Genomic DNA, 25792 nt, shown 5'->3' with positions numbered 1-25792 from the left:
ATTGTTATTATTATTATTTTACTTACATATTACTTATGCCTGCTCACAGTTGTGGATACCTCAAAAGGAAAGAATTAGGATTAGTGAGCTTTTCTTGGACTTGGTTGTGACTTTACAAACTACAATAAAGAAAATTGAAAAGGCAGTAATTTTTTCAGTCTCTTCTATCTGTGTGCAAGGGTGAGGTCAATTCACATAGATAGTATATCATTTTGCTAGCACATTATTTATTCTAAATGTACATAGGACTCAGATAACAAAATGACCATTTTTACTTTTTCTAGGGATAATTTCTGACTTGTGACAGAAACAGGAGCTCCAGTGAAAAGCTCAGAAAAGCCCTGGGCTGGTCTTGCTGGAACTATCAGATGCCAATAGGAGCTAACAGGCTTGGTTACCTTAAGCAGAAAATCATTTAGATCCAGTAACTTTGTAGAAAAGAAGACTAGATGACGGGGTGGAGAGATTACCAATATCTTTCCCTTTTCATTTTTACCATCTAATTAGTGTGCATTAGTGATCCAGTTGGGAATAGATGAGGCAAAAACCAAATAGCAAACATAATAATGGCTTTTGATCTATTCTCTTTTTTTCCTTGTAAATATTATATTTTGCGGGGGGGAGACATGCTAGCAAACAGATCATGAATGGGTTTATTAAATATAAAGAGAGCAGGTTTGTCTAAACTATATAAGATAGGAGTCAAATTCAATTCTATCACCAGATTTAAAAGATTACATTAAAAAAACCCCAAAGGTTTGGAGTATGGAAGTGGTGTGGCCTCTAACTGGTAAATGACAACTCAACTGTCTTGTGCTGGAATATTTAGAGACACACACATGTGGCTAAGACCATCTGGCCTCATGCCAGATGAAATCAAAACTGTAGGTTCTCTTTAGGGGAGGGATTCTTCCGTCCATGTATGGAGTATTACACATAGTCATACTTGGAAGGATGAGACTGTGCCTCATCCTCCGTGTGGGCACCCCCATCATATATCTTCTTGTTCCTGGTGTTGGACCCAAAGCCAGGGCTGGCCTTGAAACCTCCAGGCTTGTAGGCAACATTATGACCAGAGGCATGGTAAGACACGGCTTTGTAGCTGAAAGCAGAAGAAAAGGGTAATCACCACAGATGTCTTTCATAGAAAGACCAGCCTTCCCATTTACTCTGGATGCTCTCAGGTTTGTCACTGAAAAAGTCAGTGTCCTTGGAAACACATTAGTCCTGGTCAAACAGAGGCAGTGACTCAGTATAGTTTTTCAGAGCCTGTCTTTCTGTCTCTACATTGCAGCATGATTTCCATTAGCTCTTCAAAGAAGAAAGGGGACTACGAGAGGGAAGGAAGAAGCTGGGGGTGCAGGAGGATAAAGAGAGGGTATCAATATACATGATATGAAAACAGAAGGGGGCTATTTGTGGGAGGAAGAAAACCATGAATAAGTGGGGAGGAGATCCGAGAGAGGGAGACAAGAATAAAATATAATGACATACATGTATGGAAATATCATAAAAATAGCTACGTTTCATACTAACTTAAAAATTACTTGTTTTTTGAAGATAGGACCTCATATAGCCCAGGTTGGCCTCTAACTTGCTAAGCAGTAGAGGATGACATTGAACTCCTGGTCCTCCTGCCTCCAGCTCTCAAGTCTTGGGATTACAAGCATATATCTCCATGCTTGGCTTTTGTTTGTTTGGTTTTGGATCTCACATAAAGAATTAATAAACAAAAAAACATACACTAGAGCTTCAAGGGCCTGGTAGTTATTGGATGGTGAGTTCTTTCTGTTAATCAATTAAAACAAAAGTAAACCAGAAACAAATTCAAAGGGACATTGTTTTGACAAAGAGGCATAGACTTTGTGAACTGGAAGATACTTATATATAACTCATCTCTAATTTGTTTGTTTTATGAATAAGATGATAGCGGTGGTTATGAGATGATTATATACCGTCCAAAATTCATGTGAAATTTAATCCCCATTGTGATGGTATTATGGATGAGGTCTTTTACATTAATTTGTGCTTTGTAAAAGGGTTCAAGGTTGAATGGATCTCTCTCTGGCCCTTCCATCCCTTCTTCCTTGTGAGGAACAGTTTGCTCCCCCTGTAGAGAATGTAGCAGCAAGGACCATCTAGGAAGTGAGGACTAAACCCTCACCAGACACCCATATCCCGGTGTCTTGATTTTGGACTGCTCAACCTCTGGCACCTTGACCAGTCATTTTTATTGTTTATACATTCCCCATTGTGTGGCATAGTGTTACAGTTGCCCAAATGGACCAAGGTAGAGGCCTGGAGAGCACAGGGCTGGTTAGTGGTAGGACAACCATAGAATCTAGCTCAAGCAATCCCAGGTCCTTTGTGGCATTAACAACAGAAGTTTTCAGTGACATGCTATTGATACTTTGGAACAGATGCTCTTTTGCTGGGGATGGGGAGGGCATCCTGTGTATTGTAGCATGTTTATGCTGGTCTATACCAATTAGAAAACAGTATCACTTTCTCCTACCCTGTGAAGGATGTAATAATAATTAAGTATCATCAGATGTTGCCAAATGTCCTGGGAGATAGTACTGATGCAAAATATCTCCCAGCTGACGATTACTGAGTTAAGAAACATGGAGCTATGGTCTGGAGGGATGGCTTAGTTAAGGTGCTAGTCTGCAAAGTTAAAGGATTTAGGTTTGATTCCCCAGGACCCACGTAAGCCAGATGCACAAGATGGTGCATGCTTCTGGAGTTTGTTTGCAGCAGCTGATGAATGGGCCCTGGTGTGCCCATTCTCTCTATCTGCTTATTTCTCTCTCTCTCTCTTCCTCTCTCAAATATAAATACAAATGAAATATATTAAAAATTTTTAATAAATAAATATGGAGCTAGAATGAACTTAGTGGGATGCTTTTCCCCCATCTAAATAGTAACACACTCAAAACCTACCAGGCAAAACTATTCTCATTCTATTCTTCAGGTTCCTCATAGAAGAAAAAGTTCTATGAACCATTAGTCAATGAACTTCTCCTAAAACATGTGCACTTATTGGTCTGGACATAAAGCATGCATCAATTGAAGTGTCTTACTGTAGAGAGGTGGAAGGACTCACTTGCTTTGATCAGGTGTCAGGCCCCGGCAGGCGATGCTCATCACTACACCTCCAATTAGTGTGAGGCCTCCAGCGACCCAGCCCACGAACAGAGCTGATCCAAAGGTGTACCTGAGAGGGGAGATGATGGTGTGAATACAGTTGCCTCAGCTCTCCAGGCTCTTCCCACTGGTCATGCTCATTCCCTCAGTTCCTCTTTTGGATCCCCCCACCCACCACCACCTCTATTGGTGAAAGATACTTTTTGGAAGTTTTGGCAAATGAAGTTTGAGAGATTTGGGATCAGTCTCAAATGATTATTCTGAAGGAATTTTAATGTATAGAATATTCTCTGTAGGCTCAAAAGTATTAATCTTACTTTACTCAGGTAATCTTTTAAAAATATTTATTTATTTATTGGAGGGAGGAAGGGAGAGATAGAGAGAGAGAGGGAGAGGGAGAGAACGGGCATGCCAGGGCTTCCAGCCACTGTAAATGAACTCCAGATACATGTGCCACCTTGTGCATCTGGCTGATGTGGGTACTGGGGACTTGAACCTGGGTCCTTAGGTTCCACAGGAAAACACCTTAATTGCTATGCCATCTCTCCAGTTCTTAGGTAACCTTTGTGCTATCATTTGGATGTTGACTGTCCCCTAAAAAGGCTCATGTGTCCCTAAGGTAGAACTATGGAGTAGTGGTGAAATTTTCAGGAGTTGGGACCTAGGAGAGGTCCTCAGGTCATTGTGGATGTGCCCTCAAAAGGGATTATGGATCCTTGGCCCTTTCTTTTATGTATATATATATGTATATTATATTGTTTACTGTTTTCAAGCAGAGAAAGAGAGACAAAAAGAGAATCGGTGCACTAATACCTCTAGCCACTGCAAGTGAACTTCAGTTTCAAGCACCACTTTGTGCATCTGACTTTACATGGGTACTGGAGAATACAACCCAGGTTGTTAACTTAACCACTAAGCCATCATCTCTCTAGTCCTCTCTCTTTCCTTTTGGCTTCCTGGCCATGTAGTGAGCAGTTTGTTCTCCATCATTCTCCTTGCCATTGTGATCAGGTGTCCCTAGCAGAGGCCCAGAGCAAGAGGTCTACATCCAACCTTGGACTGGAACCTCCAAAACTACAAAACTTTTCTTTGTATAAACCAATTATCTTGGCATTTTGTTACAATAACTGGGAGCTGATTAACACACCCTGTGACCATCTGTGCAGGTAGGAATATCATCTTCAGAAAGAAGTAAGTTGAAGTGATCATTCATTCAGTCATTGGTTTTTTTTTTTTTTTCTTTTTTGTTTTCTGAGGTAGGGTTTTACTATAGTCCAGGATGACCTGGAATTCACTATGTAGTCTCAGTGTGGCCTCAAACTCATGGTGATCCTTCTACCTCTGCTTCCCGAGTGCTGGGATTAATGGCATGCACCACTACACCTGGCAGATTATTCATTCTTTACTCATTCATTTACTGTTTATTCTTTAAAAAATAATATATATTAGAGCAAGAGTGAGAGCGAGAGAGAGAGAGAGAGGGAGAGAGAGAGAGAGAGAGAAAGAGAAAATGGCTATATCTGGGCCTCTAACCACTGCAAACAAACTCTAGACACATTTGCAACCTTGTGCAGATGGCTTACGTGAATGCTGGGGAATTGAACCTGGGTTCTTAGGCTTTGCAGGCAAGTGCCTTAACTGCTAAACCATCTCTCCAGCCCTTAAAAATATTTTGATTAAGTAATTTCAAAGGTCCATCAGAAAAGGAGAGCCCAGCATAGTGGATGCTCTCTGTAGGGAGCTCCCTTCGTTCTCCTCCAAGGGTTTAGGGGCTGTTTACATAACACTGTGCATCACTAATTTATCTAAACTCTACTAACATGAACTAAGAAACATTATACTAGCAGTAAAAAGACAGTAAGTCATACATGTGAAGATCTCTACAACTTAAGAAAATATGGTAACTTAGATGTGCTTAAAAGACACATGCATTTTAGTATGATTAAAATTAATGTGTACAGTAAAACTGATCAACTGAGCTCAGCCTGTGAAAACTTGCTGACAAGCAGGGGACACTACTACACAAAATCAACCAGCTGGACAAGATGTACACACCTGTGCAATGGTGGCACTAAGCTTATGTGGGTAACCAATGACTCTCTGATTGGCTAAGAGGCCCATTCAATGGGAAGAAACTTACAGCTGTTACCATTTATCAATCCCTTACTGATATAGTGATAAACATTTTTATGTCCATCTCATCTAAGTTTCCCAACTGTCACTAATAAGATTTATTATGCTCATTTTTCTTGATGTGTTCAGCTCACTTTCTCTCCATTTGTAGAACCCCCCACCTTTTTTTTTTGCTTTTTCGAGGTAGGGTCTCACTCTAGCCTGGAATTCAATATGGAGTCTCAGGGTGGCCTCGAACTCATGGCAATCCTCCTACCTCTGCCTCCCGAGTGCTGGAATTAAAGGTGTGTGCCACCACGCCCGGCTGTAGAACCCTTTATATTTATAATCTCAATACATATAGACAATAATCATAATCCTATATCCCTCTCATTCTCCCCTCCCAAATCCTCCCTCCACTGAATCCCTTCTTCTTTCAAACTTTTATACCCATTTTTAATGAGGAAGCTGAGGGACACAGAGGTTAAGTAGCTTCTTCAAAGATTGGGGAAGGATATGGTCCAGTCAGGGTTTGAATTCATTTCACTCTCCTTTCAGAGACCTCGCTGTTAACCAGTAAGCTCTACCAGGTTTTGCAAATAAGAATGAAGTTCTCATCATAGACACTCTGGGTCAAAGTCAACAAACTTAAATGTCTGGTGCAGGCAGGAAACTAAAGTAAGTGGGATGAGCTGGACATAAGAACATGCCTCATTTCTTGTCTCTAATGTATGGGGAAAACCCCATAAGCACAATGATAACTGGCCTTAGAGCTGGGTCATTTGAGAGCTGTGGAGACGGTGATATGCTGCTGAGCAGGAGCCTCAGCAGCCTCTCAGATACCTGAAGGCTCCTAGTGAGAAAGAGGGCCACAGCTGCTCAATCCCGTAATCTTTTGTTTTTGATAAGAGACGTTGTGAAAACAGGTAAGTGTGGTATCATCATGAACAGGCACTAACTGTGCTCTGACCCTTTAGCCACTTCTGTGTCTCTCCCCCAGCTGCTCCCTGCAGCTCTCCCTGGGCTTCTGGCAGTTTCTGGAGCCCTTTTCTGTCCATGCCCACAGAGAGTGGCTGGCATAGAGCATGCAAGGCCAGCTCTTCAGCTTGTCAGCCTCCCTCAGGATCAGGCGGAACCTGAAGCGCCACCCAGAACCCTCCAGCTGGACTTCCGCTTTCTGTCCCGCCTCCCTCACTCCCAGCCATTCTCCTTGTCCTTAATAAACTCTTGCCAGGAGCCCTCTTCTGCTTCTGAGGAACACAACTTGAGATGCTTCTAGCTTTAGCAGATCGTACAACAAAATGTGTTTTGCTCTGCCCACCAGGCAGGGATTTCTCAGGACATGGGAATTCCAGTGCTAACTCTGGGACAGTCCAAGCAAACTGGAATGAGCTGATCTGCTTACTATCAAGGTGCTCTAATAATTAGGAGACCATGAGAGTGACATGGGGAAGGATGAGGGCAGCTTATGGAGATTGCTTTCCTTTAAGTCTTGAAACAAAGCAGAACCATAGCTGGGGATTGGCATTCCGGGGAGCAGAATAGACTCTCACATCCTGTTTGAACCTCATGCTGGGGTGGCTGGAGAAATAACAAGCACAACCATACAGACAGGACATGTCACTTTGGTCTAATGTTTGTACCACCCTCCCAGAGTAAGGTCTTCCTACTTTGGGATTTTGCTGGTATTTATTGCCATGAGATTCACCCATTTGAGACTTTGGCCTAATGAAAACATGTGTTGATATTGTTTTTATTTTTATTAAATGTTATATCCTCCTTCGGGTACCAAACCTACAGTAGAATTTCATTACCCATGGCTGGACCCCTGTGAAAGTGGGGACCTGTCTATGTCTCTAGCACTCTGATCACTGCTTAGCCAACAGCAGGTGATCAACAAACTTGTGGAATGAATGAGTAAGAGAAAATGGCAGCAGTGGTAGGAAGAAACATTACTTTTCTACCTGTATGGCACCTTGCTCATTTCTATTCAAGAGTCTACCTGTTCCTGCCAAGTTCCCATTATGGACTGCAGAGGTAAGCTGATGTTCATTTACATGCCTGGGTTAATAGTGCCTGTTTCATTGCCACCACAATGGGGCCTGTGTAAGACTGTTAGATAAATACTGTGAGCTGTCACTGTATTTCAATGCAAATGTCAGATCAGCCTCAAGTCATATCAGCACGGATATTTCATGGAAATGAAGTTTATGAATTTGCAGATCATTGTTGATTTATGATATGGTATGGTTGCCTCTGATAAAGTTTTGCTATTTCAGGCCCTGACAGTCACATTAGGCACATGTATTTAATCATATTCTTATAACAATATGCACCACAAAACACAGAGACGTGGACTGGGAGGTTACCTGGTCTGAACAGTCTGCACCATCCCACCCATGCCGCTGTACATGTTGGCCGTGGACATCCAGAAGTTGGTAACCAGCATGTTGGCAAACACAGACACCCCAATAATTGCACAGATTCCTGTGGGCCAAGAACAAAACAGTCCAGGGTCACCCCAAGGAGTCACAATGTTTCTGAGGGAGTTTATGCTTAAATGGTTTAGACGAGCACAGTGAGGAATATCCCACCCCTGTAACAGAGCGGCCAACCCGCCACTGAGTGCCGGACAGTGGACCAGGCACTTATCTCTTACTTCACTAATTTTGGAAGGATTTGTGCATGTCTGTGCACCGAGATATTCCATGTGTCTTGGGACCAAGGTTAAGCAGTCCAAGCAACTTGGGCGTGGTCATTGGTTGATGTCAAGAGCTCTTCCTTTAAAATCTCCGTTTTATTTTATTTCATTTTATTTTTTTTTGGTTTTGCAAGGTAGGGTCTCGCTCTGGTCCAGGCTGACCTGGAATTAACTCTGTCATCTCAGGGTGGCCTTGAACTCATGGCGATCCTCCTACCTCTGCCTCCCAAGTGCTGGGATTAAAGGTGTGCGCCACCATGCCCGGCTCCTTTAAAATCTCTTTATAACCCCTGGGTCACGATTATGAAACTTAATCCTAATTAATCTCAGTGTGTCTAAAAAATACAAATAAAAATAAAAACACCATGAAAGTAGGATGGCAACCCAGTTGGGAAGAAAGGGCTCAGGGGTAGTGGAAATGGCATCAAAGAAACTAATGTAGAATGAATATGATCAAATTACATTATATGAATGGATAAAATTGACAAAATATAAATACATGTCTAGAAATTAAGAACAGAAAAGAAGCTGGGCATGGTGGTGCACACCTTTAATCCCAGCACTTGGGAGGCAGAGGTAGGAGGAGGCCACCCTGATACAACATTGTGAATTCCATGTCAGCCTAGGCTAGAATAAGACCCTGCCTTAAAAAAAGAAAAGAAAAGAAAAAGAAAAAGAAAAGGAATCCTTTTCTAGAGTCTGCCCAAGAAGAAGGCTTTTAGGGATCTAGTCACATGCCTTAGGGTCTAGCCTCTTCTATGGGGTTGGAGTGGCCTTAGCCTTCATGGTTGTTCTGTGGGGTATAATTAGGCCTCCACACTCAGATCCTGATTTTCAGTGTGGAAAACTCTGACCTGTGTTCACTTTTCCTCCACCAGAACACATTGCTTTGACACTCCGAGGAGCATGCCTGAGAGCGGGAGTCTGTGTTTACCTGAAATGATGAACAAGATCCCCGAGGTCAGTGTCATCTTGGCCTTGGCAGAGTCCTCCATGGTGCCAATGCGGATGCATTTCAGGGCAAAGATGGACACTAGGATACCGAAGACGCCCAGAACAATGCCGACAATCATCAGGGCTCGCACTGCCTGCAGCATGGCTGTGGGACACGGGGGTGATACGAGCAGACAGATAATCATAACTGATTAGGCTCTGGGTTAGTAAGACACAATGAACACACCTGTGAAGAATGTATCACTTACAATCCTCACTGATGAAGGATGTCCATAGAATGACAGAATTATAGATGGTTACACTTGGGAGGGAATTTGAATTTTTTCCTTATTTTAAAACTTGATAGTTAGGCCCAGAAAGGAAACATACTCTGTTTAAAGTAATCATTATAATTATTTATAGGTTTGACAGTAAAATCAAGTAGCCCCAGTATCTTTCTGCTCTTGTTTTTCCCTATGAATTAAAAGCTTCAAATTACCGCAGTGTTCAGTACGGCAATATCTCTATCACACCTTCCAAGGCTCAGGGTCTAATGCGGAAGAGGTGGCAGAAAGAACGTAAGAGCCAAAGGAAGGGTAGGACTCCATACAACATGCTCCTCCAGACACAAAATGGCCTGGATATCCATGGCCCCACAGTGCCTGACACTACCTGCATAAGACCATCATAAGAAGAGGAAAAGATCATGAGATCAAAATTAAAAGAGAGACTGATTGAGATGGGAAGAGGGTATGATGGAGAATGGAGTTTCAAAGGGGAAAGTGGGGGGAGGGAGGGTATTACCATGGGTTATTTTTTTATAATCATGGAAGTTATTAATAAAAATTTGGAAGAACAAAAACAAGGAGGCAGAGGTAGGAGGATTGCCATGGGTTCAAGGTCACCCTGAGAATGCATAGTGAATTCCAGGTCAGCCTGGGCTAGAGTGAGCCCCTACCTCAAAAAACCAAAAATAAACAAATACTTAAGTGAGAAAAAAAAAATCTTCAAATACTTCTAGATACCTCAGTATTCATGGGAGGCATAATGAAATCAAAGTACCAAGGATAAGCCAATGATAGCTATTAAGGTTATGATGAACTATAGATTTCAACATACACAAAAAGATGCTATCAACATCAGGCCTTTAAACATGACTACAGTTTGCCAGTACCCCCTTTATGAGGAATCAGCTATATGTCTTGCTGAATTCTTCTGCAGTGACCTAATTTCCAGATATACGACACATTGTTTCTAGGTTGTCATTCAAGTACAGTGACTCATCTCAACAATTGTTTACTGAGTGTATCACAACTGAGAATAGGTGACAGTAGTGAATAGCTTGTGATGAAGCATTCTCAGACAGGCATCCATTGCAAATGTAATAGGTTTTATAGGCAAGACAGATCAGTCCTGGTGTCTTCCAGTGGGTGAGTCCTCCAGTGTGTAACAGTCTGGTAGAGCTGAGATACAGAGTGGTATAGACATAGGTAGCAGACAGCTTCAGGTCACTGAGTTGAACTTCCAAACCAGGCACAGTTATGAAGGATATTCATTGAAGATAGAGGGGAAGTTCCATAATGGCAGAAGAACTTTCATAGGTCCAAGCAGAGAGAGAAAAAAGCCACACCACGCAGCACACTTCAGGAACCCTAGGCACTCTGCATATATTTAGATTGGAATTTTAAATACATCACCACACCTTAGGGCTAGACCCGAAGATCCACCCAGTGACACCTCTTCTATCCAGGTGGCTTGAAGTCCAAGAAGTTTTAATAAACTCCTGAATCTAACGGGGACATTTATTCAAACTACCACAATATATAATGTGTTGAGACACCAGTGGGTTTAACCTTCTAATATACCCTTGTTGTACTTTGTCATTACTGAGACAAAGCAGCCCACCCAAAGCAAAGGACAATAGGAGACTTTTCAGTTTGGCTTGCAGCCTTGATGGGAAGCTTCTTGATGGTTGGGGAATGCATGGCATGAGCAGAGGCTGGACATCACCTCTGTTACAATAGATGGAAGAAAGTAGCAGAAGACTAAGTTGAACTCCAGCAAGAGGGAGCTGGCTGTAATATTCCTAAGCCTACTCCTAGAAATACATTTCCTTCAGCAAGACTCTACCTCCATATTTTCCATCACCTGGGGGGAAAGCTTTCAGAACACATGAGTTTATAGGGGCCACCTGATTCAAATTACTACATTCTATCTCTGGTCCCCACAAGCTGATGACCATCCAGGATGGAAAATTCAATGTATTCAGTTCAACTTTGAAAGTCTCTATAGGCCAAGATCCCTTAAATGTAAGCCTAAAAAACAAAAGCACACAATGGTACACAGTAAGCATTCACACTGCAAAAGATGGTATTTCTAGAAAACATTGAAACAATGCAAAATCTAAAACAGGGCAAACATCAAATCAAAACCTCCAAGTCCAACATTTATAACTAGGGATGAAGTCTCTGGTGATTTTGATTCCACCCCTTCAGCAGGGCTGCATAGAGCCTGGGAAAAACTCCATGCTGAGCCAGAAGTTCTCCTTGGCAGCCATATGACAGTCCTGGTATTTCCAAATTCTGGCATCTCCATTGGATTCCATAGTTCATCCTAATGGCTTCATCAGACCATCACACAGGAACTCCAATAACCCTGCCTCACATCGCCCAGTGGCCATTTCTAGAAAACAAACCACATTTCAAATCTAATGACCCTTTATTTCCTGCATTTGTTATATTCTATAGTACCAGGTAGGATACCAAACTTGTTAATCCAAGGGAGAAATAAAGCAGACTTTGAAAAGCAAGAAAATTCTTTCAGCATTCTGGCCCCATACTTTCGAATAAATCAACATTCTTTCTGTTGTCCCAATACAGAACAGCTGGCCCAATCTCAATGGTGGCATTCTCTCAATCAGTTGCAGCTGAAATTAGCTACTGTTCCTTGACCATAACTTTCATTTATTTCTGTGTCATATTTTTCTGCTCACACTGTCCATTTTTTTCTAAATTAAATCTTGCTTAAATTCCTAGGACATGGGAAGAACACAGCTAACCTGTCATACAAACTGCTTATAGCCCAGCCCAAGCAAAGCTCTCTCTTCCCCCTCATAAACCAAGCCGGCACCATTATTTCTGAGTTTATGTCTTTTAAACTGACCTGAACGGTCCATCCGACCCTGTTTATAGCACTGTAAAGTATCTCTTAGTCCAAAGTTTCAAAATCCTTCCATATTCCTTCCACAAACCAACTCCTAAAAGCCCAAAGCCATATAGTCAGGTTTCTATCAATAATGACTCCGTTTCTCTAGAACCAATTTTCCATTTTAGTCACCTTATTTTTGTTGTGATAAAGCACCCAACCAAAAGCAGCTGATGGGAAGAGAGTATTTATTTTTAGATAACAGTCTTGATGGGAAGTTCCATGGTGGCAGAGAAAAGCATGTCACCAGCATAGGTGGGCATTCCCTCTGCCACAACAGGTGGAAAACAGCAGCAAGACAGAGAACTAATCTCTGGCAAGGACGGGTTGACTATAACATCCCAAAGCCTGCTCCCAGAAACACACCTTCTCCAGCAAGGCTTCACTTCCCAAATTGCCATCAGCTGGGGATCAAGCATTCAAAGCACATGAGTGTGTGGAGGACATCTGATTCAAACCACTACAGCTCTTCTTTCTTCTCTAGCATATGCATCTTGATGGAGCTGTTATTTTATGTTTTAAATTTTTTAATTTTTCATCTGTCATAAATGGATGCTGTGTTAAAATACAAGATCACCTATCCGAGTGTCATAGGAATGTCAGATTATTGTAAAATTTTAGAAATACTTATTTACAATTTTGGCAGCACCACTATTGAGCTGGATAACAGCTTGTTTGGCTAGCATAGTGACTTTGATTTTTCAGGCTACAACTTAATATCTTGTCTCTTTGCCACAGTTAATTAATCTACTGTGAGCATCTGACCCACTTTGGGCAGATGAGAACCTCCGTGTAAAAATTTTTGCACATTGAACACAGAGAGAATAAGGCCAGTCTTTCTCCAGAGGTATAATACACAGTCATGAGAATCCCTGGCTTCCATTAGGTGGAGAAATTATCCTGTAATGCTAAACAGAGGAGACTCAAAGGGAGATAGCAAGTTCTGACAGATGTTAAAAACTTCAATATATATTAAAAAATAATCAGCAATGTATATAATGCTATCATCTTCAGTTTGCAGTTGAAGAAACTGAGATATAAGGTGAAGAAATTTGCCCAAAGATACACACCAAAGGAAAGGTAGTGTGAGTCCAGAATTGTCTCAGAATTATGTCTTTCCATTCCAAAGGTACATCCCTTTAGGGTACATTATCCTAGAAGAGCAGCTGGGATTTTGTAAACTGTCAAGGTACAGGGAAATCTAAACTTAACAGATAGTACCTTGGTGAAAATCAAAGTCATCCTCTGAAGAATATATATGGGGACAAGCTCCCCAAAACATCTCAGGTCACTACTTGTCCCTGTGGTGACTTATAAGTATGACACTCAAGATAAGGACAATATGCCATCTCCTTCAGGAGTGATCAGGGGACTTTCACTACTCTCCTCTTGGAGATTTCTCTCAATAGCCAAAATCAGTGGCATCACTAGCTTATTCAGTTTAATGTATGAATCACAAAGCAATTTGTCATGATGTAAGAATTTGTGATCAATGAAGAATCTAGAAAACAGGGAGATAGCTCATTCAAGGTTTGCTAGTTTCCTGCAGTGTGTGGAGACTGGAAGCCCTGACATCCTTCTCAGGCCTCTGTGTACAGAATGGAGTGTTCAGGGACTCTATTTCAACACCATAGCCTTCCATCCACTTTCTTCTGATTCTGTTGTCCCTTAGGAACTTCTGATTTTAACTTTTGCTTTGCTGTTGGAAGGTGCATTCTTCAAGAAGCCATCAATGGTCTTGGTCTTACTAGCAGCTGCATTCTCCAGATAAGTGTGTGAGCTCATGGTGTGGGCCATGGATCTGACCATTTCTTAGGAGAAGTGATAATATTGACATGTTGGGTTGCAGCTAAGTTCTAATGCTAGAGTACTAATGACTGTAATAAGCCTCTACCCTTATATAGCTTACGAGAGTCTTGGAGTGGCCCTAAGATCTGTTTCCTATTATAGCTGTTCCTTCTGTTCTCTAAAGTCTTGCCCAGTGGCTTTGCTGGCCCTGCAGGTGCTGAGATCAAGCATCTTGTTTATTTACTTATTCACAAATTCAGGACATATGCTTGTATTTGGTATCTGTTTGTATATTAAGGCCAGCACACATTGGTATACTATCATAACAAAAAAAAATCACATACTGAGCCAGGTGTGGTGGTACATGCCTTTAATCTCAGCACTTGGGAGGCAGAAGTAGGAGGATTGCTATGAGTTCGAGGCCACCCTGAGATTACATAGTAAATTCCAGGTCAGCCTGGGCTAGAGTGAGACCCTACCTTGAAAAACAAAACAATAACAACAACAACAAAAATTACACACTGTCCTCCTAGATAGTAGACTAAAAGCTAGAGCCCTCAATAGGAGTACAAGGACCCTGGAGAGCGTGGGATGAAGCCTCATCTGGCTTGCATCTTCTAGTACCAGAAATTGGTTACAACCTACATTGAGGTATTGATTGGGGAGTCCTATGAGGTCCCTAAAACAAGACAGGCTCTGTCAAAGCACTTGATTATCCACCTAAGGTAAAAGATAAGACCCTTTTACTGAAGACACCGCATTCTGCTGACACAGAACATCAGGAAATCTGGCTGGAATCTGGAAGAAAGCCAGTTCTCTGATGGTTAGTCCATATAGTGCTGGAAAGCACCACATGAGCTCCTGATGGGAAATGTCCAACAACATTGTGAGCAATCAGGGGACACTGCAACACAAAAGCAACTAGTCTGACGAGACCCACACACCTGCTGTGCAATGGTGGCACATAGCCTAGGTGTCTATGGGATCCACTCAGTGGAAAGGAATTCATATCTGGAACTGGGAACTGAGCCAGAACCCTATGGAGACAAAGATTATGGCCTCCAGTGGGAAGCTCCCACTGTTTTTTGGCCAAAAGAGAGGCTACACCCATCAAAATCTCTCTAGCGATTATCCCCTTTAACCTATGCTGATCTCACTCTCTGTTAAGAATCTGTTTTTCTTTTTCAGAAGGCAGCAAGAACTGAGAACAACCAAAATCTATCAACAAGACAAGTGTGGTGGTTTGATTCAGGGCCCCCCCATAAACTTTGGTGTTCTGAATGCTAGGTTCCCAGCTGATGGAGATTTGGGAATTAATGCCTCCTGGAGGCAGTGTTATTGTTGGGGGTGGGTTTATGGGTGTTATAGCCAGTGTTCCCTTGCCAATGTCTGGCACACTCTCCTGTTGCTATTGTCCACCTTATGTTGGCTAGGGGGTGATGTCCACCCTCAGCTCATGCCATCATTTCCCCCTGCCACCATGGAGCTTCCCCTTCGAGCCTACGAGCCTGTAAGCCCAAACAACTTGCTCCCCCTCCCCCAAACTGCTTTTGGTTGGGTGATTTCTACCAGCAATGTGAACCTGACTGCAACAGTAAAGTGGTAACGAGGAGTGAGATTGCTGCTAGACAGCTGACTGTATGGCTTTGGCCTTTTGGAGCTGATTTTCAAGAGGAATGTGGAAGGACTTGAAACCTTGGCCTAAGAGATGCCTTGTGGTGCTGTAAGTACAGCTTGATGGACTATTCTCATCAGAGTTGAAAGACCTGAATGCAGTAAGAACTATGGACTATGAGGTTTGGCTTATGAGAGTGAGAAAGAGCTTTGCTTGGACTGGGCTAGCAGTTTGTGTGAGAAGCTTGCTGTTAAGCCTGTGTCCTGAGAAGTTGTGCTTGGTTGCTTTGCATAGAAACAGATGGGTATGAGCAGAGGGATGTGGCACAGGAAGAAAAATCTTTGGGTGAACTGATGCCTGTTCAGCTGCAATTGAGAGATTACAACCTTTGAGATTGGGCCAGCTGACCTGCACTTGGGCAACAGGAAGAGACTCTTTTGAAGGGGCCTAAGTGCTCAAGGAGTGTCCAGTTCTTCAAAGTCTGCTTTATTCCCCACTGGATTATGAAATTGGCACTCTACCTGGTATTGTGGTGTCTGAGAAATGCAGAAAAGAGAGGGTCATTGAGTTTACAACATGGTCTTGTGTTTTGGAAATGGCCATGGGCAGTGTGAAGCAAGTTTGATGGATTCCTGCATGGAGACCCAATGGAGCCATGAGGATGAACAGAGGGTTGCAGTGGAGACCTGGTGGAGATGCCAGGATCATGAGATGGCTGCTAAAGAAAGCTGCCAGCCCTGATGAAGTTGTCCAGGACTGTGAGTAGCCTAGCTGGAGGGGCAGAATTAGGACTCCAGAGACTTCTTGCTGGTCAGAATTATTGGACTTGGAGATTTGTCATTAACTAGAGTTGTTGGACTTGAAGCTACAGAATTTGATGTCTGCCCTGGTTGTTTTAAATCTCATATTGGCTGAATATTTCTTTGCTAAGCCCAGTGCCATCTTTTGCAGTGTGAATGTTTAATCTGTGCCATTATGTTTTTTTTTTTTTTGGTGTTATGGCTCAGTTAAAAGGTCTAAGACTATGGGGATGTTTAAACATCATTGGGATTGATAAAAACTATGGGGAGTTTTTTAAGTTGGACTGAATGCATTGTATTTTACATCATGTATGGGTTTCAGTTTATGGAGGCCAGGGGCGGAATGTGGTGGTTTGATTCAAGTGTCCCCATAAACTTAGGTGTTCTGAATGGAAGGTTCCTAGCTGATAGATATTTGGGAATTAATGCTTCCTGAAGGCAGTGTTCTTATTGGGGTCAGGCTTATGGGTATTATAGCCAGTGTCCCCTTGCCCATGTTTGGCACACTCTCTTGTTGTCCACCTGGTGTTGGCCAGAGGGTGATGTCCATGCTCTGCTCATACCATCATTTTCTCCTGCCATTGTGGAGCTTCCCCTCGAGCCTATAAGCCAAAATAAGCCTCTTTTTTCTCACAAGCTGCTCTTGGTCAGGTGATTTCTACCACCAATGAGAACCTGACTGCAACAACAAGAAAAGATATAGCTGTCTTCCAGGCAGGAGAGGAACCACCTACCACACATTACTCCAGACCCAGATGAAACCACAGAGAAATCAGTGAGATGAGCAAGAGCTCTGCTTCCATAGCAAGCCTGACAACTGGTCCCAGGGTGATGGAGACAGACACCCAGGACACTCAAAAGGTACAAAGGCAGAGATCCAGAAGCTGCTGAGAGCGCAACACTAAAGTAGACTTAAAACACACCCACCACGGCTCGGGGATTTTTTGGAAGAGGGGGCTGAAAGATTATAAGAGCCACAAAGTGGGAGGGAATTTCCAGACACCTCGCTTGTCCCAACAATGACTGACTACCGCTGTCACAGCTCATGACCCACAACCCCCTGGTGAATACCAGCAATTCCACAAAGGAGGGCCTTCAGTGAAATGGGGGCAGGGAGGAGGGAGATGATTGTTCCCGCACATGATGTGTCCATACAGTTTCTACTGAATAAAGAAAATTAACATACTGATGTACTTGTCCATGAATTTATTCATTTATTCATCATATATTTTACACACATTACACACACACATACACCATATACACACACACCACATTGCACACACACATACACCATATACACACACCACATTGCACACACATACACCATATACACACACACTCACATTACATTCATACACCATAGACACACTGCATTACACACGTACACCATATACATACACCACATCACACACTCATACACCATACACACATACCACATCACAACCACACATACACCATATACACACACCACATTACACACATACAAGCAAGAAAACAACTAAGGCAAAGCTGCTGTAGTTCTGATTTTGTAACTCTTAAACTATTCAGAAAACAAAATAATTTATCCTTTTTGGGAAAACCTTGGCAAGGCTTCTCGTTAAAATGAAACAAGAGTCATAAAATATCATATACATGGATAAAATGTTTTTTTAAAAATATTTTATTATTTATTTATTTGAGAGACAGAGAAAGAAGCAGAGAGAGAGGCAGATTGAGAAAGTATAGGCATGCCAGGGCCTCCAGGTGGTGCAAATGAACTCCAGATGCATGCATCACTTTGTGTATCAGGCCTACTTGGGTCCTGGGGAACTGAACCTAGGTCCTTTGGCTTTTCAGGCAAGTGCCTTTACCATTAAGCCATCTCTATAACCCAGATAAAAATGTTATAATAAAATCCATTATGTGTAACTAATGTAGGATAATAAAAACATAAGAAAACAATCAAAAGAAAGTGAGTAAACAATCAACGGAATAACCAAGTGAGATAAAGGACACCCATTCCTTGTACTCTGAACCTTACATTTATTCCTACCTCAGCCATGCAGAGGTTCCTGACTTTGTTGATTGAGTGGCTTCAATATATTTGTTCCTGAAAAAATATGCAATGTATGCTGTGGCTCCATTAGGTGGCCTTCTCTGACACTGTTGGGTGAGAAGCCACAGGGAAGCTGGTAAGTGGAAGGTGCAAGCACTGTGGATTTGCTCCGAGAGCGCCTTTGGTATGCCACAGGGGCCCTTGGGGGTGGAAGCTCCAGCCCTTCTGTTATGTCAGTTTGTGTCTTTGGTTCTCAGAGGCTACAGTGTGCAAGAGCCTGTTCGTTGGGTTTGCATGAGAAGGTTTTAGTTCTTTCCTACCTTCTTTCAACCTGCAAATTTCTTCTAAGGCCTGGGTCTTGCTTTGTATCAGGTTTCTGCCATGGCCCTGAATTCCTTTTGCTCTTTAGAATTCCCTCCTCTTTTAACTTCTGCCCCCCCTTTGTAGTTAGAAAGGACAGAATCTTAGTTTGTGACTTGTGATGCTTGGTTGGGACTATAAATCCGAACTTGGATGGATGGATTATGGGTCTTCCATGTGCTGTGGAACTCTCTTGAGAGGATCTACTTGAAAGTGGACTCAAACAGGGACAGGTGCCTGGAAGTGGGAAGAAATTGCTAGAAACTTCTTATGCCTAATAAAGATTCTGGGGAGGTGAGGTGGTCATTTGAGGTCCTCTTCCAGCTGGAAGAGTATACCATTTAGGGTCCAAATTTTTCTCCATAGGTAGGTAACCAGAGAAACTCCCTTAATCAGGTAGGTTTCTCTTCCTCTCTGTCTCCTCTTGGATATTCTAATTCAGAAACCTAGGCTTATCAGCTGATAACAAATGAGTCAGTGACTCTATAGCCAGATTGCACCAAAGGTGTGACTACAACATTCTTCCCAATGAATAAAGAGGCCTTATCAGACCTGAAGGGCGGGCAGGACTCAGGATTGAAAAAAGCAAACAGAAAAATTGGAACTGGGTGTTCCCTCCATGTTGCAAAATATCTCATGCACCAAAGAAGCTGTGGGGTGAGAGGCAAGAGGGTGTGGCTCTCAGTGCTGGCTACCAAGCATCTGGGAGAAACAGTTAGAGGAATAGTAGTTTTGCCCCACTCAGAGGTTTTCATTTAGTTGTTCACTAATATAAGATTCCCAGGTGTGATGTGGGGAAATGGCCCTCAAAAGCTCTCAAGAGGAGGTGCTCAGAGTAGGAAGCTTAGAGAAAAGAGAACCCCAGGGCGGTCACCCTGAGCCATCAGGGTGGAATGGAAAGACAGCAATTCACTGGGGATGGAAGGCCTGGTGGTGGGGGAGCAGGGGTGCATGGTGGGCCCTGGAGCCAGCCCACACTTTCAGGCAGAGTAGAGGACAGGAAAGGCTGGTTGGTGAGCCCAACGAGGGAGGTCTGTGGCTGACCCCAGAGGAAAGGCTGTTCAAAACCAGCCAGAGGACCCTGGATTCTCGAGAGAGCCAGGGAACAAATCCTGAGACCCCTGGGTCTAAGGAAATCCTACTGAGCACAGGGATAGTATGTGAGCATCCCAAGGCAAGTCAGTTCATCTCACTGAGGCCATTCCTCAACTCCAGAGTGGAATAACGATAGCTCTTGCAAAGGGTTGTGAGGATCAGATGCCACTTGGCAACATGAGGAAACAAAGCCAGACTTGCTAAATGCCAGTCTGCTTCCCTTCTTTAAAAGAAGGCTTTCCTTTGGCTTGTATGGACTGTACCCAGACTTGAATGCTCTTATGTGGTGATCAACTTGAGAATGTGAGCCATCCATGTGTGTGACTGTGATGAGCAGGAAAAGAAGAAGGTTGAGAAGAGGAAGGTTGGACTTAGTGGTACCAAAAGAGGGGGAAAGAGCAGACAAAAGGGGCCAGCAATGAGCACCTGATGGTGAGGATGTGTAGGTGGGTTTTCAGGCTTCCTCTCACTGCTGCTATGGTTTGAGTGTACAAGTGTGTCCCTTCAAAATGGATATGAGGAAACAATAATAGTACTAAGAAAATGTCTCAAGGAAGGGTCTTGGTTCCTTTTTGCCCTGCTTTCTCCTCCACTATGTGGAAACTTAGCCCAAGCTACCATCTTTCAAGACAGTCAGGTTTTACTCCACACTGAATCTGCCAACACCTTGACCCTGGACGCCTCTAAAGCTGTGAGAAATCCATTTCTGTTGTTTATAAATTTGCAGCCTAAGGTGCTTTTCTTATGGCATTTTTGTCAACCTCTCAGGTACTATGTCTCCCCACCCCACCACGAGTTGATGTTGCCCTCCAGACTAGACCAGCCACAGCCATATGCTTGGTGATTGCTGGCCCGGATGACTGTAAGCACCAGCTGAGCAGGCTTTCTGGTTCCCGGGCTTCAGCTCTGCTCATCCCTAAGTTACAGGTCGCCTTAAGCTTTGTAAGCATGTCTTCAGCTCTCTATGGTATCTCCTTCACATGCACAACCAAGTGTAAACATTTGAATGACCTCATATTAAAAGGGAATTTTGTGTGAATTTTTTTTTTTTTTTTTTGGTCTTTCAAGGTAGAGTCTCACTGTAGCTCAGGCTGACCTGGAATTCACTATGAAGTCTCAGGGTGGACTCAAGCTCACCGTGATCCTTCTACCTCTGCCTCCCAAGTACTGGGATCAAAGGCATGTGCCACCACGCCTGGCTCTCAATTTTTTTTTTTTTTCTTTTGAAGAGTGAGAAAGCAGCTTGATGGAAAAACCTCAAAGTTCTACCAGATCTCATTTCAACATTATGACTAACTTAAAATCATCTCACCTCTTAGGGCCAGCTGTTTCTTTTGGGAACTGTTTTTCTTTATTGCATTTTGGTCACAGTCTCCTCCATTACCTTATGTTGTCTCCTTCCCCTCACTCCCTCCACTGAACTCCTTCTTTCTGATTAGTTGTGGAAAGCTTCTTGAATCAGTAATTGGGAGTAAACAAGCTAATTCCACGAGCCCATGAGCATTACGCTTCATGAGAAAATATTCAGCAGTGACGAGAAGATATAAATGGGGAAATTCATTTAGAAAAGACATTTGGGAGCAGTCTTATTATTTTCCCTTGTGGATCTTTTTTCTTTAGATTTTATGGAGTTGTTCTCTTAGTTCAGTGTATTCCTGTGTCTGCAAATATAATTGATGTGTTGTTGGGAAACTCCCCAGTTCTCCAGTGGTTATCTTTTATACGTTGGGGTAGAAAGGAGGAAGTGTAGCTAGTTGTATGGAAAACCCTGAGCTGCTTAGAGCCTGCCGTGGAGCTGAGCGGCAGTGACCAGTCCAGGGCACAGTTGCAATTGCAGCTGGGCTGGGAAAACGAGGAGAAAAAGCATCCTAAGTCATTTTCACTTCGGATACTTGGATTCATGAAAGGTGCTTTGCTCTGGAGAAGACCAAAAAGTCTGGAAGATCCCATGCCTTCGCTATTTGAGAGCACTTAGTGGCGTAGACCCAGCAATGGTGATCTGATGGTGCCGAGAGCTGGATCTCGTGAATGCCTTGCTGAGCTCTCACATGCAAGTCTTATCTCGGGCCCTTCACAGATGAAGACAGCAAGGGCAAGAGGTGTTTAGGGCCAAGCTTTCCCCTACCTTCCTCCTCTAACCCTGGGCCTATTGCTTCGCTAGGTGTAGCCCGGATGTTTGCAAATGCATTTGAAAAAAGCTATATTTGACTCTTCTGTAGTAGTGCAGCCAGGGGCCTGAGCTTGGCGCTCCTCCACTCTGCTCGCTGATTCCTTTATGCTTTCCTATCCCTCCGCCTCCAGGAAGTCCAGACCACCCCTCTAAACTCAATACTCCTGCCCGTGCAGTTAAAGATTGCTAGGAAAGGGACACACTTTGCACTTATTATGCTTAAGCCTAGACGCCTCTCTTCGGTTCTTAAGAAAGCCCATTCAGAGCGGGAAATCAAAACAGACGGGCCGCAGGACAGGACTGGCTTGAAAGGCAGGCTTGGGTCACATTGCCGTCTTCTGTCCATGGGATCTTGGCCATGCTTCTCTTCCTTCCAATCTGAACCTCAGCTCCTACCTTATACAAATAATGCTATGCACACTTCTTTGTGTGAAGGTCTCTGTGCAATCCAACAAATGGCTCTTCCTCTTATTTCTGGGCACTGCATGCCGCACTGACTGGGAAGTCTTGGGCCATCAATGTGTCCAGAGTTGGGAATATGCAGGTAAACTGTTTTGCTACCGTCACTGCTTATCTCCCTGATCTATCTGTAGGCTACATGGTATAGCTTGCTGAGAGCTGAACTATATTGTTCTATGCCTGTGAGTTCCCCATGGACACACTATGTTCCCATCAGACAAGTGAAATGAAGTGCGATCTTATAAGAAAGGACCTTGCACTTAAGGAAGAAAGTGTGACAGGCGTCTGCCTTGTGCATTTTTACACACACTTTTCAAGACTTTCTGTGATGTTTCCTTGTGTTCTGGGTCAAAATGGAGCTGTCAACATCATCTCTCTGCAACCTTCTGTCTTCAGATACCTCACTCAGTGTGTTGGCGTCTCTCTGCCTTCCTCAGCCCCTTGTCATGTTCAAGAAGTACCGTAAGCAGCTGTTTCTGATCACAAATCTTCTCCAAACATGACGTCCTGGCCAGTTAATGCTGCTCCCGTAGGGTTCCCACGAGTGCCCATGAGTCCCTCCCCGCTTTCGCTCTGGTGGCCCTGTCTCCGTAAACTGTTGCCTGCAAGTTTTCTGCCTGCCCACCTCTACAGTCTGCCCAAGCTAAGCCACTAAATATGTGCGCCTCTTGATTTCAATTTATAATGTGGCCACTCCTCCGATGTGAGACTGGCTGCTCTGAAGTCCATTCACACTGTTCCCCATGGCCACAAATTCTCAGTGATTTAAAATACCCAAGTAATTTTTTTTTCTGGTTTTCAGTGGAATCCTGTTCCTGTGACCCAGACAGGTGGGCAGCCACTGGGAACTGTCCCCTCATTCTCACGATGGCTCAGTGCAGCTTGACTTTGCCTAGCGTAACTAGGAGATGGGACGCAGAGCAGCACTGTTGCTTGCTGTGGGCCGTGCTGGGTGTGGCGGGGGATGCAACACAGGCATCCCATAGTCCCCGGACCTCACGTTTATGGACAGAGAAGACCAGCAGCTTCCGGGAACTCTAAACGCATCGCTGTGGGGCCCCACGTTCATGCTTGCAGTCCTCAAGATGTGGTGGGGGAAGTCTTCCCTCCCACCTCACTATCTTCTAGAGGAGCCCAAGACCTCTTTCTTTGCAAGCTTGAAACATCTCAGGGCTCTGTGGGCGGAAACTGAGCTTCCTGTCTAAGAGCTCTCTGTTTGACCTGACTGGAATAAGGTACCTAGCCCTACCAAACCAACCTTCATCCTTTCCATTTCTGCTATTCATTTACCTTTCCCATTCCTTGCTTTTAGGGGGGAAAAAAAAAGCTCGTACCTTTTCTCAATCATCACATTTATACTCACATGATATTAAGAGTCAAGGAAGATTTTCAGTAGAGAACTTTGTTTCAAACCCTGTTTCTTTCCTGATGCCCAGCCACCTCCATTAAAATGTCTGACCTCTTAAGCTGTACACTGTACATTATCTTGCACCAAACAACACTCAGAGGAATTTAACAATATCCATCCCCCCAAAAATGAACCTAAGTCAGTGGCATGTCTTATGCAAGAAACCATTTGGTAAATAAGGAATGATCTACATTGCAGAATTGAAATCAGCATGGTGGTGGGGCTGGGGATGTAGCTCAGTGGAGATCACGTGAACCTGGCAAGCACAAGGACCTGGGTTCCATCCCCAGCCAGCAAACAATAAAGAGAGAAAGAGGGGCGGGGGGGAAGAGAAGCACCGGAGAGATGGCTTTGTGGTTAAGGTGCTTGCCTAAGGACCCAGGTTCCATTCCCCAGTACCCACATGAGCCAGATGCACAAGGGGGCTCATACATCTGGAGTATGTTTACAGTGGCTGGAGGCCCTGGTATACCCACATTCTTTCTCAAATAAATAAATAAAATAGTTTAAAGAGAGGCGGGGGGGGGGGGAAGAAGGAGGAAGGAGAAAAGAGAAGCGATTTTGATGGGCTCTGGAAAAAGGAAACTGAGCATGGAATAGTGTGCTTTGATTAAAATATGAAGATAAGGTCAATCTTTTTTCTTCATTGGCAGTTAAATTTGGCTACAGCTGGCAATCCAACAGCCAGGTCTTGCATTTCCTCTCTTTGCCCTCTACCCTCACTATAGCATAAGGCCCCCTCCAGTCTTTCTTCCCTGTGGCTGGGCTCTTCCGTCCTTGTTCCCTTCAGAGGACTTGCACAGAGCCAATGGTCCTGTTGGTCTTTCAATGAATGTTTTCCAAAGTGGAATACAAAATTGTTTTGAAACTCTGGCATCCATCTTTCACTTCTTTCTCAAAAAGAAGACAATTGCTTGAATTACTTTTCACAATGCAATTTCAAGGGATCCCTAAACTATAATTTCTTGTGGATTTATTTCATCTATCTATTTACAAGGTGTTTGTTTCAGAGAATCAAAACTCTACATATATCATGACAACCCCCTCAGACCCACTGGTTAGCTTGCTCTATTATTTTCTTGTTTGCTTCAAAAAATACATAATTCCTTATTATCCAGAATGAAAAGTTGCTATAATGTGTACTCGAAATAATTATATATATTAGAAGCAAAGTTCAACTTATTCCATTGTCAAAGGCAAAATGATGTCATACAGTTATTTTCTACATTATTATAATTTTATATTCTAAATAACATTAACTTTCAGGAAGAGAAAGTGTACCAGATGTTCTCAACACAAACGAAGATAAAGGAAATTATTATTTAATGACAAATATTTTTGGGACCTATTGAAACTCCAACTTTACAAAGGAAACTTTAATTGAATTGAGGACAAAATTAAATTAGCTCTCAATAAACTTTCCTGGCTATAACCAAATTCCACCCTCCTTTTCCACACCCATAGCTGTGCAGGCAGAAGCAAGTCACTTTCTCCTTAAGTTACAGTTAATATTGGGGATGCCGCACGCTCTTACAACAGACCCATCCTTTCCATGGCCTGCACCCCCCCCCCCAGCAGTTCCTTGGACTTTGAATTCTCCATTTTCTCCCCTGTGACTATTGTCCTTTTTGATGCATGGCCAACTATTCTTGTCCACACTTTTCATTCTGATCAGCTCTGCCACCAGCATCACACGCCACCGAGGCAGGAGTCGCGTCCTTCCCGGTGGTCACCGCACCTACCTGGAAGGCCCAGGATGGTGAAGTAAGGCCGGCACTCGGTGAAGCCTGAGCTCTGCTGCACGCAGCTCCTCCAGAGCCCTTCATACTGGAACACCGAGGTGACCGGGTTGTCGTACAGGTCCTGGGTGCTCCACGTGTCCATCACCGTGGCAGTTATGCAGCCGGCCAGCCCCAAGAGGGACAGGAGGAAGCCCACCACTTGGCACGTGGTGGTGGCCAT

General features: G+C 43.4%; 1 protein-coding gene across 1 annotated transcript; it reads right to left on the bottom strand.

Moving 5' to 3' along the window:
* Nucleotides 1-930: 930 nt before the first annotated feature.
* On the bottom strand, nucleotides 931-25792 carry Cldn18 (claudin 18). The gene is made up of 5 exons (XM_004664354.2): nucleotides 25573-25792; nucleotides 8895-9059; nucleotides 7629-7746; nucleotides 3107-3217; nucleotides 931-1102 (listed from the first exon to the last, which is right to left on the bottom strand). Exons 1-5 carry the CDS (start codon nucleotides 25790-25792, stop codon nucleotides 931-933), a joined length of 786 nt encoding a protein of 261 aa, XP_004664411.1.

This window comes from Jaculus jaculus, chromosome 17 (assembly GCF_020740685.1).
Source record: "Jaculus jaculus isolate mJacJac1 chromosome 17, mJacJac1.mat.Y.cur, whole genome shotgun sequence".
Classification (NCBI taxonomy): Eukaryota; Metazoa; Chordata; class Mammalia; order Rodentia; family Dipodidae; genus Jaculus; species Jaculus jaculus.
The sequence above is the reverse complement of the archived record's forward strand: the minus strand, read 5'-3'. Positions and strand labels throughout refer to the sequence as shown.